This window comes from Symphalangus syndactylus, chromosome X (genome assembly GCF_028878055.3).
Source record: "Symphalangus syndactylus isolate Jambi chromosome X, NHGRI_mSymSyn1-v2.1_pri, whole genome shotgun sequence".
NCBI lineage: Eukaryota > Metazoa > Chordata > Mammalia > Primates > Hylobatidae > Symphalangus > Symphalangus syndactylus.
This window is the reverse complement of record NC_072447.2, coordinates 34,301,341-34,316,868: the sequence shown is the minus strand read 5'-3', so window position 1 is coordinate 34,316,868 and position 15,528 is coordinate 34,301,341. Positions and strand designations below refer to the sequence as shown.

The window sequence follows — 15,528 nt, the reverse complement described above, 5'->3', positions numbered from 1 at the left end:
AGTCTGTGAAAAAACTCTCTTCCATGAAACCAGTCCCTGGTGCTAAAAAAGGTTGGGGATCACTGGTCTAGGTTGTTTCTTGGCAAGAGGAAAATTTGGAGATTGTATTCAACTTTCACAATGCAGTGATTCCTTACCACTTCTCTGTAAGGAAATATTTGAATATATCATGCTTTGCAAGTTTCAGAACAGCACCAGTTTAGCTCTCTTGTGTATTTTAGTAGGGGTATTTAGCAATTCTTGGCTAACACAGGTAATTTGTTACAGTTGTTAACCTCTTTAGAACCCAAAAGGATGCTTTTAATCCAAATATAGAGTAAGTAGCCAGCAGAGCGTAATGGTTGTAAGTTTGGGCTCTAGGTCAGCCAGACTTCGATTCAATTTTTTTCTTCTATTTATTCACTGTGTGTGCTTGAGAAAGTTACTTAACCTCTTGGATCCCCATTTCCTTCCTCTAGCCAGTCATTAAATTTTGAAGTTCTTCAAGGTTCGATTCTAGGCTGCCTTCTTCCCTGTTACTAATACTCTACTAATTGATTTTCTCTGTGCCCGCTATCTCAATTGTAACTCACATACAGCTGACATAACAGATTTATATCTCCAATCTAGATTGCTCCTCCAAGCTCTGAATTCTTATGCACAGCTGCTTACTCTTTTTCTATGTCTTAAAAGCACTTTAAAGTCAACATGTCTGAGACCAAACTCATGATCTTTCCCTAAGCCTCAAACTGTTCTATTTCATTTTTCTCTCATTAAGCAATTTAGAAACTTGGGAAGCATTCTTGATGTATATTTCTAGTCCCTACCTCCCCTGTCCCACTCTGACCTGGCCAATCTTATCTGTCACCAAGTACTGTAGATTCAGTAAAGATTTCTCAAAGCCTGCCTGCCACCCCTCAAGAATATGCGACCACCTTTCTTCCTGGTCTATTGAAGGAGTCTCCTAACTGGGTCTTTCCAAATGTATTCTTGCCTTGATCCATTATTTACGTGATAGCCAGCATGAACTAATCTTTTACTCTACCCCCCCCATAACCTTTCAGTGGCCTCTCTTTGCTTTTACAATAAAGACGAATTCTTAAGATGGCTGAGGAGCCCCTCAGTCTGGTCTCTGGCTACCTCTCCAGCATCAGTTTACATACTTTTCACGCTCTGTGTTCTGGTCACATTGGCTGCCTTTGTTGGTCCTTAAGCAGGACCAAGTCCTTAAGTTCCATCCTGCTGGAAAGCCTTTCCATATTTTATTCCTTCTGCCTGAAACACTCTGCTCTACCCTTGCCTCTTCCTCAGCTGGTTAGCTCCTCTTGCACCTGTGATCTCAAGGAAGCTTTCCCTGCATCCTTCCCAGGTTATGTTCCCTGGTTATACCCTCTCAGAACGTTACATACCTCATCTTCATGGCACTTGCCACAATTGCAGTTTTTCAGTTGTTTAATTATTTGTTTAGTGGCTGTCTCCCCCACTAGACTAAATGTTCCATGAGTGAAGGGTCATGCCTTTTATCAAGTCTCAGCATTGAACCAGTAGCACAGTGCCTGGCATATAATTCTGGAAAGAATTAGTGGGTGTGTAATAGTTCTGACCCCATAGGAGAGTAGTGAGAATTAAATGATAAAAGGCCAAGCACATAATATCTGGTATTAAATTATCACACCACTCAAACCCAAATAGATGGGTAATTTTTATAAATTAGATTTTCAGGGAACACAATATTTAAGTTCTTGGAATTAGCGTGCTTCTCCCTTTACGTCTTTAAAAGTAATTTAAATATCATACTATAAATACCAAACATTCAAAATAGGTTGTCTCCTTTCTTACTCATTCTGAAAGGCCACAGTAAGCCAAGGAAACAGGGATGACCTGTCAGAGACTAGAATAGCTTCATGGGGGAGTGAGAAAAGGTCAGAAATGCTCTGGTGGAGGAAGAGATGGCAGCTGGGACCGCTGCTGCTCCTGCTGGGCTTGCCTGGTTACTGGCCAAAGGGAACAGATAAACAGCACCCTGAGCAGAAGCAGAATACTGGGTGACTGACACGGACTCTGTCCCAGTACCTCCACTGTGACACTGGGCAAATTACTTAACCCCCTAAGCCCTAGTTTGGACAGCTATAAAATAGGCATTGCCTAGTAGGTCTGCCTCCCAAAATTGACACGATGATTTATTACAAATGGTGGTGAAAGTACTTTGCAAACTAAGAAGTGCTGGAGTGTTAAGAAGATGCGTTCAAAGAACAGTTGAAAGTTTGGAATTCACCAGGAGAATTTTTCTTACAGAATGGTTAGGGACTCTTAAGGAAGATTAAATATCAAATAAATCCTAATTATCTCTACCTCATCAGATTTTATTTCCATCAAAAATACTAATAATCTCTGATTACCTTTAATACTTAACCATCATTCCAGAGCTTAGATCCACCCTGATTAAGGATGCTTTTCTCTCCCTAGGTTGGCTCCCCACTAACTGGCTGAAAGGAGCTAAAGCGTGGTGCATGGTGAAGGGGGTGGTGATTGTTGGAGAGCAACACACCCTGTATCAGGGTTTCTCCGCAAGTTGTGGTGCTCTTCACTTAATTTGTGGTCATTGCCCATTGACTTGGCACAATTTCTCAAAGTGAGAAACTCTGCCTTGTCCTAGAATCAGTTGAATGAATCCTTTTTTAATTTTGTGCTAATAGCCTGATGTGCTAATTCAGATGAATGAAAGCTGATCCTAAACTTAATTCTTGAGTGTGATTGCTTCTCTTCTTCCCACCTGTGGAAGCATAAGACCACTGCTACAAAAGAATGGATAGGGAAGAGGAGTTGAAATTCAAATCTATTTGGCATATCTATTTAAAGGTTCAATGGAAATGATCATGAACCTAATGGTCAAAATGAGTAGAAGAGATGTATTGGTAGTCTTGTATTAGCCATGTTATAGAATGACCATGAGTTACTTAGAACAGGCTTTATTCATTTTGCACAAATATTTAGAAAGCCAGGATGCCCAATAACATACCTGAGAATTGTGTTCTTCATATTTAGGTGTATGTGATAATTTGACCATAAAAAGGTGGGGAGGTGGGTTCTAACTTAAGTCACATTAAATATTTGTGCACAGGATTCTTCAATGTAAGTTTTTTGTTTTTGTTTTTGCTTTTAATTTTGTTGTTGTTTTGAGACGGACTCTGGCTCTTGTTGCCCAGGCTGGAGTGCAATGGTGCGATCTCGGCTCATTGCACCCTCCACCTCCCGGGTTCAAGTGATTCTCCTGCCTCAGCCTCCCAAGTAGCTGGGATTACAGGTACCAGCTATCACATCTGACTCATTTTATATTTTTAGTAGACACGGGGTTTCACCATGTTGGTCAGGCTGGTCTCGAACTCCTGACCTCAGGTGATCCACCTGCCTTGGCCTCCCAAAGTGCTGGGATTATTGGGGTGCACCACCGCTCCCAGCCCAATGTAAGTGTTTTAAATTGTTCCACTGAGCAGTGAGATTTATATGCAGCTTTTGTATACAGAAAAGACCCTCCGTCAGTGAATACTTGTATCAACAGGAAATTGTGGTCAAGAAGAACCCCCGTATAACAATTTTGATGGGCTCAGTAGAATTTCTGTTTTGTTAAAAGCAGGGCCATCATACCACCTGTGTTATACTTTAAACATTTTGGGATTTTTTCCATCTAATTCATACATATGTAGTTTAAAGATTTTTTTTTTCTGTCTTAGTGTGTTACATGCTCTTTGGGAACTGGCAAACAACAAAATGAAAAAAATGTATTCACTTATGTTGACACCCCAAGTTATAACCAATGTTTATAACTAGTATTTATAATTGATACATTTTAGGGGAAATAATCTATAGTATATCTGAATCTATATTATAATAATAAACTGTATTATAGCAGGGTCTTATTTTAACAAAGATATAGTTTATACTACTTTGTAATATTTATTTTCTCATTTAAATGCAGGTTTTCTTAGTTAAAAAAATCTCAGGCTCTGATGCTAGGCAGCTTTATGCCATGAAGGTATTGAAGAAGGCCACACTGAAAGGTAAGTGCTGCTGCTATTTGTAATGTTCATGTAGTCTAAACAAACTGAAAGGTCTCAATAGAGCTCATGGGACTCCTTGGTATGTTATTTACATTCTGAATAGGTTCCTGTTACCAGCTTTAAATTTAGGCTGACTTTTAGTGAATTTTTCCTGCTAGGCTAGGAATCATATAACTAGTGAGAACCAGAGTTGCCACGTTATAAAAGAAGTATTCTAAATTCATATTGGGTTTTATACAAGTAAACATTTAGAAAATTAAAACTGGGTTTGATTCATTTTCAAATTTATATATTTATTTTAATGTTTTTAAAAATGTACTGATTTACTGGATGCAAAATAGCTTTTATTCTAAAGGACTTTATGACTTCTGGTCTCCAAATAAGTTTTTATTCTGAGCCTGTGATTTGAAAACCCTAATGCAGGATTTGGCTCTCCTAGGTAAAAAGTAGTTAAGAAGAGGCCGGGCGTGGTGGCTCACACCTGTAATCCCAGCACTTTGGGAGGCCAAGGCAGGCGGATCACCTGAGGTTAGGAGTTCGAGATCAGCCTGACCAACATGGAGAAACCCCATCTTTACTAAAAATACAAAAAATTAGCTGGGCATGGTGGCACATGCCTGTAATTCCAGCTACTCAGAGGCTGAGGCAAGAGAATCGCTTGAACCCGGGAGGCGGAGGTTGCGGTGAGCCAAGATCGTGCCATTGCACTCCAGCCTGGGCAACAAGTGTGAAACTCCGTCTCAAAAAAAAAAAGTGTTAAGAAGAAATATAGATTTAAAAATACTCAATTCTTCCTTTAATTTAGTGGTATCACTTATTTTAACCTCATGACCTCTAGATGTTTTGTGTATTGATTACTAAAGGTCCATTTTTTCCTCTTCAATTTACATGTAATTTATAAGGCTTTGAAAATATTCTCTAATATTTGCAATGATCATTTATGATTTCTGTTATTCCCAATTAGTCACCCACCATGGACATCCCAAGAAATTTCACTTCTCTCTATAAACACTGTCGTTTGCTTCCATTCTGTTACTCCCTCCCTGAACATATTTTCTTTCCTATTCAGTCCTACCCCATGGCATTACCACTTACTTGATTCCTGCTAGGACCAGGGAATTAAATTATATCCTCAATCCCCTGCCTTTCTGTCACTGCATTTGTGACTTTATACTCATGAATCCCATGTTACAAAGCTGCATAGAGAAACTCAGAGAGTTCATTCACAAAAGCAACAAAAGTAGTTTGATTTTATATATTTAACAGGATTTGTATTGTGCATAGTGTATGTAAAGGAAACTACAAAACTCTTGAGAAACCTAAAAGATACCAGGAAAAGAAATAAATGCCCAATCCCTATTAGAGAAGGCTAACTGTTAAGAATCTCACTACTCCTCTAGCCATTCAGTTACCTCAATATCATTAAGATTCCAGCTGCATTTTCCTTAAAACTTAACAAAATAATTCAGAATTTTATTTCCAAATCCAGAATATTTTGGAAAAGAAGAATAAGGGAACAAGCTCTCTCAGATCCTAATGCTTCAAGTAGCACTAACTTAGTGTGTTATTGGGGGGAGTAATACAGGCATAGAATCAGTGGAACAAAATAGTACAAAATATATATATCAAATTTTAGTGTATTTGTTACAAAAATATTGAGTACCTGCCATGCTGTATGACAAAACAGGCATACAGAACAATGGGAAATTAAGTAATGATTTCATAAATTTTGTTTGAAATACCCCTGAGCTCAGCCGGGCACGGTGGCTCACACCTGTAATCCCAGCACTTTGGGAGGCCGAGGCAGGCAGATCACCTGAGGTCAGGAGTTCGAGACCGGCCTGCCCAACGTGGCAAAACCCCGTCTCTACTAAAAATACAAAAAAAAATTAGCCAGGCATGGTGGTGGGTGTCTGTAATCCCAGCTACTCATGAGGCTGAGACAGGAAAATCGCTTGAACCCAGGAGGCGGAGGTTGCAGTGAGCCGGGATCGCACCACTGTACTCCAGCCTAGGCAACAAGAGCAAAACTCCATCTCAAAAAAAAAAAAAAAAAGAAAAAAAGAAAAAAAGAAATACCCCTGAGCAACCTGGAAAATAACACCATAACAAACTCCACCCTAACTGAATTTTACAACTTAACACATCTAGGAAACTTGTGAGGAAATATTGAGCAAATTACAAACAAATTAGTAATACAAAAATTGTTAACATTTCGTACAATGAAAAATAGTATAAATATATATATTAATATAAGGAGTTGGCTAAGGGGCTTCTACTGGCCAAATCTGGGGCAACTTAAACATTGCAATAATAAATGTTAGTGATAGATTACAACCCAGTTGAATAAAGTAAGCCATAGGTTAATTTATAAATTAATTAATGGGGGAAAAGGGAAAACTCTTTCTTGCAATATAATTCCAACTAATAAACGTAAAAAGAATGAAGGAGTTAGGAATTGATAAGAAATACCATTATATCCTCCATCTGGAGGATTTTGAATAAAGTTTACACAAGGAGGTAAATAATCTTTGGGGAAATGTTCAGTTTTGGTGAAAGTCAAAGATGCATATTAGGCCGGGCGCGGTGGCTCACGCTTGTAATCCCAGCACTTTGGGAGGCCGAGGCGGGCGGATCACGAGGTCAGGAGATCGAGACCACGGTGAAACCCCGTCTCTACTAAAAATACAAAAAATTAGCCGGGCGTGGTGGTGGGCGCCTGTAGTCCCAGCTACTCGGAGAGGCTGAGGCAGGAGAATGGCATGAACCCAGGAGGCGGAGCTTGCAGTGAGCCGAGATCGCGCCACTGCACTCCAGCCTGGGCAACAGAGTGAGACTCCGCCTCAAAAAAAAACAAAAACAAACAAACAAACAAAAAAAACAAAAATGCATATTAAAATAATAAAGTTTGCTGGGCTCAGTGGCTCACACTTGTAATCCTAGCACTTTGGGAGGCTGAGGCGGGAGGATGGCTTAAGGCCAGGAATTCAAGACTAGCTAGGGCAATATAGCAAGACCCTGTCTCTACAAAAAATAAAAATAAAATCAGATGATTGTAGTGGTGCAAGCCTGTGATTCTAGCTACTCTGGAGGCTGAGGCAAGAGGATCTCTTGAGCCCAGGAGTTTGAGGTTGCAGTGAGCTGTGATCACACCACTGTACTCCAGCCTGGGTGACAGAGTGAGATGAATGCATGTTATTTCATATGATGGCAGCATAAATTGGAAAGCCATTATTGCTGCTACATTAACCTGAGGAAATAGCTTCAAAAAAAGGATTCATAGGCTTGAAAATTCTTGTTGCAACATTATTTACAATAGCAAGAAGTTAGAAATCACATACACACTGGAAAACTAGAGGAATTGTGACCAGGCATAGTGGCTCATTCCTATAATTTCAGCACTTTGGGAGGCTGAGGTGGGAGGATTGCCTGAGCCCAGGAGTTCAAGACCAGCCTGGGCAGCATAGTGAGACCTCATCTCTACAAAAAATAGAATAATTAGCCAGGCTTGGTGGCATGTGCCTCTAGTCCCAGCTGACTGTGGGGGCTGAAGCATGAGGATCGCTTGAATCTTCAAGGTTACAGTGAGCTTTGATTACACCACTGTACTCCACCCTGGGTAGAGGGAGATCCTGTCCCTAAAAAAAAATTTTTTTAATAAGGAAAAATAGAGGAATGTTATAAAATTATGGTTTACCACTTAATAGGATATTATTAAAATAAAGTATCTTAAATGTAATTACAAAAATGAATGTAGTGAAAATTAGAACAAATTGAGCTACAAGTATGTAAAATTGTATAGATAATAGCTATAAAAGAGATCATAGAAAAGTGAAAATATTTGACTTATTGGAATTTTAAACTGCTGAATAATTCTGAATGTGTTCTTAAATTTTTATATTTATCAAAAGAATATCTGTAGAATCTTACCATATAACATAGCTATGCTTTGCCCACCCTCCTGCCTATCCTAATTCTTGAACCCCAGAGACAATGACTTTCATCTCTTTAGCTGCTGCCATTTACATTTATATTCAACACTTTTATATTGCGATTCTTTGTTTTCATTTGGAGACATAATCTATTGCCTTTCTGACATGGAAGACTAAGATTCAGTTCTCTCATGCTGCCACCCACTCACAGTTTCCCTTTTCACATCTTCCCAATAATGTTTTCATTGTTACAGCTTTATAAGACTTGTTCCTAGCTGAACGAAATAGTATACTAGAGTCACATTTCCTTCACTTCTTTTCTGTATTCAGTCTCTTTTCATAAATTCTGTACCTACCTTTTTCTCAGTTTACTTTTTAGTTTTGATGGAACTCATCTTCTCATAGCTACCTCAGAATGAGTAAATGGATACTAAATTTTTTGTGACCCTCCATGTCTGGAAATGGCTTTATTCTACCACCTCTCACTTAGTTTATAATTTGGCTGAGTATAAAATTCTAGATCAGAAAGAATTTTCCACCAGATATTTGAAGGTATTGCTTCCATTGTCTTCTAGTTTCCTGTGTTACAGTGGTGAAGTTAATTGCTGGTCTCACTCCCAGTCCTTTGTGTGTAAGCTGCTTTTCCTCTTTGGAAGTCTTTAGAATCTACTCTTTATTCCTGGTGTTCTGAAATTTATATAGTGGTATTCTTGAGTGTGGGTTTCTAAAACTATATCATATCATATATGAGGTGTGGTCTCTTTCAACCTAAAAACTGCTTTCTTCAGTCTTGGGAAAGTTTTTGTCATTTATTCTACATTTGTAAGTGCTACTCTTTGGAATATGTTAGTTAAACCTCCTGAATTGTTCCTTAATTTTCTTTATTTTTCCACCTTCTATCTTCCATTTTTTCTATTTTCTGTGAAATTTCTTTAACCATCTTCCAACTCTTCTATTGACCTTTTTGTTTCTGCCATCGCTTTTCATTTCCTAGATTTTCTTGTTCTCTGATTATTTCATTAAAACTTTTTTTAATTACGGAAAGTGTCAAACATTTAAGAAAGAGACAGAAGAATATAATGAACCCCCATACCCTTCTCCCTGCTTCAATATTTATCAACTCATGGCCAACCTTTTTTCATCAGTGTTCTCCTTCTTCTCCTCTTGATATTTTGAATGAAATCCCAGACACTGTAGAATGTCTTTCATAAATATTTTAGTATATATCTCTAAAAGGTAGACTCCTGGCTAGGTACAGTGGCTCATGCCTGTAATCTCAGCACTTTGGGAGGCCGAGGCGGGTGGATCATGAGGTCAGGAGTTTGAGACCAGCCTGGCCAACATGGTGAAACCCCGTCTCTACTAAAAATACAAAAATTAGCTGGGCATGGTGGCGGGCACCTATAATCCCAGCTACTCGGGAGGCTGAGACAGGAGAATCGTTTGAACCCGGGAGGCGGAGGTTGCAGTGAGTTGAGATTACACCAATGCACTCCAGCCTGGGCGACAGGGCAAGACTCCATCTCAAAAAAAAGATAGACTCCTAAAAGAGATAATTCAACTGTATTATCATACCTTAAAAATGAGCATAAAGATATCCAGTCTTTGTTCAAATTGCTAGTTGTCCCTACTATTAAAATTTATGTTTCTTTATGCAGTCTTTTTAAATTAGGATTCATACATAGAAGGTCTCAACTTTGCAATTGGTTGATAATGTTAAGTCTTTTCATCTATGAACTCTTTCTCCATTTCTTATCTTTTCCTTGTAGTTTATTTGTTGAGGATACTTGTTCCTTCCTCCACCCCACCACCCTTTTTAAACAAGAACAAGAAGCTTTAAAAAGGGTGAGGTGCCATATTATCTTTGCTCCCTCAGTGGACATAAATTACAAGATTGAGTTGTGTTGTGTTGTGTTTAAGTTATGTTCTGTTCCTCACATTGTCTCTGTTTCCTTTTATTCCATTTTTCTGTTTATTTTGATGTTTTTCATGTTTAGAGCCTTTCTCCAAATGCCTGGGGATCTTTTGCTATCTTTTCCTTAAGAGTCAGGTGCTAGAAAGCTGATTGGAAAGATTTTAATGACAAGAATTTGCTTATTTTTCATTGGCTTCCTTTCCTTAGGCTTAGATTTTTAGCTTTCTCTGGTCTGCTTTGTTAGTTACCACTTGCCCATCTTCTACTATTGCTTCCTGTCCTTGTGAGTTTATGCAGTTTTTCCATTATTGTCATTTCCATGGGGTTTTGGAAGAATGTAGAGAGTAAAATATCCATGTTTAACCAGAAGTCTCTTCCCATTTTAAAGTTCCTATTAATACGATAAATGGGGTCAAATAGAAGTCAATAACATTAGATAAAGTTAATGGGGACTTCTGTCCTATTAAAGTGGTCTGTTTGTTTAACAGGTTCTGTAAACTGCTTAAAAAGGTTTCTTAATGCATAGTCCTAGGAACATAAACAACATTTCTTCTTCTTCATTCTCATGGTCAGTCAAGAAGGGCTTAAATCTAATAACTACTCCAGAAGAAAAAATATTTCAGAGGAATCCAGTTGCTTTGCCAGCATGAGTCATTATTAACCAGTTCTATGTTGGGATTAGAAGTTGGCCTATATAAAACATGCCTTCTTCTGAATTAGTATATACTAATCAAAATTCCTCATGATAGGATGATTTAGAATTGTCACTAGGTCTTTACATAAGCAAAAGAAATGAGATTAGAATTATGACACAGGCCTACCTCAGACAAAATGAAGGAATTCTTTAGTGAAGGACTCTCACTGCTCATTTTCAGTTAAACAAGGTCTCATCAATGTTACATATAAGGAAATGTTGAAGAGAAAACTATCTCACAAGAAAATCATCTTGGTTCTAATCCTTCATTTTATAGAGGAGGAAACAGGAAATCCCTGAGCAATGAAATGATTTGACCAAGATAGTTATGAGTTCATCTAGTTATTAGTATAGCCACTAAACTGTAGTTCTTGACTCCCAAATAATTGTTCTTTTCATTGTGGTAAAATAAGAGAAGAGGGATATACAGTTCATTTATTGGTGGATATTTTTGCTGCTTACTGAGCAGAGGAGGTATTTTTAAGTGATAAGCCTTGTATACTTATTGAAAGAGGTAGGACTTTGGAATCCACCTTTAAGGTGATAGGTGATAGGAACTAATCCAAAATTGTACGGTAATAATGAGAAAAGGACAGATTTAGGCTAGACTAGAACAGAAATATCAGAAGGTATTGGTGATGAACTTCACTCACATAAAAAGTACAAAGGGCATATCAGGCTGGGCGTGGTGGCCCATGCCTGTAATCCCAGCACTTGGGGAGGCCGAGGCGGGCGGATCACCTGAGGTCAGAAGTTTGAGACCAGCCTGGCCAACATGGCGAAACCCCGTCTCTACTACAAATACAAAAATTAGCCAGGTATGGTAGCACAAGCTTGTAATCCCAGCTGCTCAGGAGGCTGAGGCAGAAGAATCACTTGAACCCAGGAGGGGGAGGTTGCAGTGAGCTGAGGTCGCACCACTGCACTCCAGCCAGGGCGACAGCGATATCCTATCTCAAAAAAAGGGGGGCATATCAGATACAACAAGGAAGATACCAGAGTTGTAGCGATCGGGCAAGGTAATGAAATCAGAGATTGCTATTGAATTTGATATACTAACTGGACAGGTCAGTTAAAAGAGCTGCGTAAACATCAAGAGCAATTGATTCCTATTTCTGATTTGCCCATTTTCAGTCAGTGGTATGAAAATCTCCCAGTTGGGGATAGCAAACTGGTAGAATGGAAAAAATAGGGCATTTTTTAGCTGCTTTGTTTATTTTCCCCAGAGGTCTTATTTCTATATTTTAAATATCTGCAGTCACCCTAAACTGAAAATAAAACCAACTCAACTTTCTCCCTCCTCCAAAGATTATCCTATTCTTTCCATTTTCATGTTTCATATAACCATTCAGAGTACTTAGAATGTATTATAATCATTTATTTACCTGTCCGTCCTTCCCACTGGATCTTGAGCTTCTTGAAGATTATCTTATTTGTATGTATATCCCTAGTGCATTGCACATACACTTTGCTCAGGAAATATTTGGTTGCTGAGAAAGAGCTTTGCTCACAGGGTCAAATATAAATTCATCTTGGCATTCCAACTTCTCAAGAATCTGGATCCTCCCCATTTCACCTTGGCGCGGTAGTAAATCTCATTTAGTTCCTTCCTGTTCGTCATTCATGCCTTCACATCTTTGCTTGCACTGGGTACTCCATGCTTGGACTCTTGTTTTCTAGGGCCTATCCTTCCTACCCATCTAAATTCCACTCCAAAACTCTTAAAGCTTGCGCCCTGACCCTACATCTTTCTTCTAGCCTTCCTATGCAAGTAAGACTGATCTTGCCCTTCTCTGAATCCTGCAGTACTCATTGCTGGTAGTAAATTGTTTTATCCCTTAATCATATTCATGGTGCTACTTTGGATATAATAACAGTAGCTACCATTTAATTGAATATCTCATACATACCAGGCTCTAGGTACATACCTCATCTCAAATGGTCATATGCTCCTCAAAGCTACAGTAGTGTTATCCCCATTGTATAGCCGAAAGGTAACTGAGTTTCAAAGAATTTAAATAAGTATCTTGCTCGTGATTGTACAGATCTTGTGATGCTTAAGTTTTTGTCAAAAAAAAAAAGATTACACAGATCTGAATTCATATCTTTCTGTCTAAACTCCAAAAAACATTTGCTCTTTCAGCTGTACCACAGTATGTTCTCTCTCTCCCTCTTGCTTCCTTTCTTCTTCCCTCAAAATAGACCTCTTTGGATATAACTGTCCTTTACCCCATGTCTGCCTCATTTTAGGTATGCTTAATGAATGTTTGTTGAGTTTAATTGATAGGACTGATGGAATGTTGAAACCTATTCGTTTTTTATGTTTTACTATTTCATTAGGATGCCTTGTTTTTTAAAAGTTGCATGCTTTTTTGCCATTTTCCACAGCTGTGATTAAAATACTTGTGCATTTGATGTTAAAGCCAATACCTAATATTTTCTCTGTATTTTTTCCAACTTAAAAGCATGGATTTTATAAATATACACAACTTCCTTTGGTTATGTAATGTAGTAAAAGATATCATTATTGATTTTGTAAATTCAAGAATGGTAAAACATTCACATTTTAGTACACATAAGCAAAATTTTGTTTAACATGGGCACCAAAAAGAATTTATTTTGAAGATTATCTTTGAAAGATATTACAACGTAGCATACATACAATCTTTTACAGTTCGAGACCGAGTTCGGACAAAAATGGAACGTGATATCTTGGTAGAGGTTAATCATCCTTTTATTGTCAAGTTGCATTATGGTAAGTATGAACCATCTCCCACATCATCCCTTGACCTCATGCCTCAAAATCCCTGAGGACATTCAGATAAACGACTATAAATAAATATATATTTGTATGTGGTTAGCAGATCTATATAGTAAAAAGTCATGAAAATTAAACCATTATTTCTTAGACAAACTTTAGAAGCTTTTATTGTTTAGCTTATGTTTTTTTAAAATATTATAAAGTTAGTTTCTGAGTGGTAGCCATAGGAACAGGTAATGATAATTATTGCTTTTTTATTATAATAATAATGAATAATAATATACTAGCCTTTTATAGCCTATATGTGTTAGCCAACCCTAAAGGCCAAAGAGATCCCTAATGTCAACATCCTAAAACCATTGTCACTGCTGTTCTTTTCCCCAAAGCCGTATGCTTTTTCTCAGTGGGTAAAGGTGTGGTGATTCTTACTATGTGTAATTAAACCTAACCAACCCATATTTTTTTCTGTAGCTAGTGGCATGGTTTTTGTATGTTATTTCGTAGTTAAGTAAGTCTTTTTTTGTTAGGAGTTTTTCTTATGTATCATGGGTTTACAACTATTGTATTCCTGAGTGACTTGCCTGTTGAAAATCTAGTGATTCCATAATAAGAAACACTGTATTTAACATTTCCACATGGAAACTAAGATGAATCAGTGGTTTTCTTCTAAGTAAAAGTAAGTTTTGACATTTGATATAATTAATTTGTTAAAATATTCATTTATGAATGACCTAATGTAAACCTAAAAAAATTATGGTGGACTAAATGAAAATTTTCATTTCTTCATTCAGCTTTTCAAACTGAAGGGAAGTTGTATCTTATTTTGGATTTTCTCAGGGGAGGAGATTTGTTTACACGCTTATCCAAAGAGGTATATAATTAATCTCTATTTTTAATCTATTTACATGCATCCTGTTTGAACTAAAGCTTTGTTATATTTCAGTATTATGCTTACTGTATTTTCTCTAGTGGCACAAGATTCTTGAAGAATCAGACCCAAAAAGAGTTCTTTTCCTACCTTTTGAATTTGTTCTGAAAGCAGGACTTTAAATTGACAAATAAACAGTCTTTGTCTTAACCCTGCTTCTTTTATAGTTTTTTCCAGAAGCAATAATGTATCAACAAGATATCCTTAAACAATTAGTACTAGAAATTAAGCATGCATTTTAAAGATCACTTTTCATTTCTAAAATGTTACTGTCATGGGACAACAGTGGCACATCCTGAATATACTTAACAACAAAATGTAAAATTATTTCTCCCATAGTGCATAGTTAATATTTAGTAAGTGATTGGTTGACTGATTAGATAATTTTACAAATTCCTTTCATAAGTAAATTGTAAACAAAGCTATGTATAATTATCATATTTATAAAATTTTTAGGATATTTAAACTCTAGAGTGGAACTTTAAAAATTACAGACACAAAAAGAAAATAAATTTAGAAAAATTATTGTTTTATTTTAGGTGATGTTCACAGAAGAAGATGTCAAATTCTACTTGGCTGAACTTGCACTTGCTTTAGACCATCTACATAGCCTGGGAATAATTTATAGAGACTTAAAACCAGAAAAGTAAGGAATCATGCTACTAAGTTGAATACAATGTAATATGATTGTTTAGGAGATTATAAAAAATCAAGTGGCTTCATGAAACTCCCACAGTATTGCACTAGCGTGTCTGCGCTTCACATCTCTGCTAACACTGTAGTTTCATACTTTAAAAATCTCAGTTAATCAAAAAATACTGTTTTTGTGTGCATTCTTTGATTTTTTTTTTTTTTAAAGATGGAGTTTTGCTCTTGTTGCCCAGGCTGGAGTGCAGTGGCGCAATCTCAGCTCACTGCAATCTCCACCTCCCAGATTCAAGCAATTCTCCTGCCTTAGCCTCCCGAGTAGCTGGGATTACAGGTGCCTGCCAACACACCCAGCTAATTTTTGTATTTTTAGTAGAAACAGGGTTTCACCATGTTGGCCAGCCTGGTCTCGAACTCCTGACGTCAGGTGATCCACCTGCCTCAGCCTCCCAAAGTATTGGGATTACAGGCGTGAGCCACCACAGCCATCCCATTCTTTGATTTTTTAATGAGGTTGAAATCTGCATTCGTTGGCAATTTGTATTTTTGTGTGAATTTTCTGCTCATGGCCTTTGTTCATTTTATTTTTAGAATGTTATTTTTGGCCTGGCAT

The 15,528-nt window shown here is 37.5% G+C and overlaps 1 protein-coding gene across 11 annotated transcripts in view; it reads left to right on the top strand.

Annotated features, from left to right (window-relative positions):
* The window catches only part of RPS6KA3 (ribosomal protein S6 kinase A3), a 113,641-nt gene that overhangs the window by 59,678 nt on the left and 38,435 nt on the right, over positions 1-15,528 (top strand). For all 11 annotated transcript variants that reach the window (XM_055266987.2, XM_063634979.1, XM_063634978.1 and 8 more), the window contains 4 exons: positions 3,956-4,037; positions 13,253-13,333; positions 14,131-14,210; positions 14,807-14,913. In XM_055266987.2, the coding sequence (XP_055122962.2) occupies positions 3,956-4,037; positions 13,253-13,333; positions 14,131-14,210; positions 14,807-14,913 (350 nt within the window). The remainder of the gene's footprint in view (positions 1-3,955; positions 4,038-13,252; positions 13,334-14,130; positions 14,211-14,806; positions 14,914-15,528) is intronic.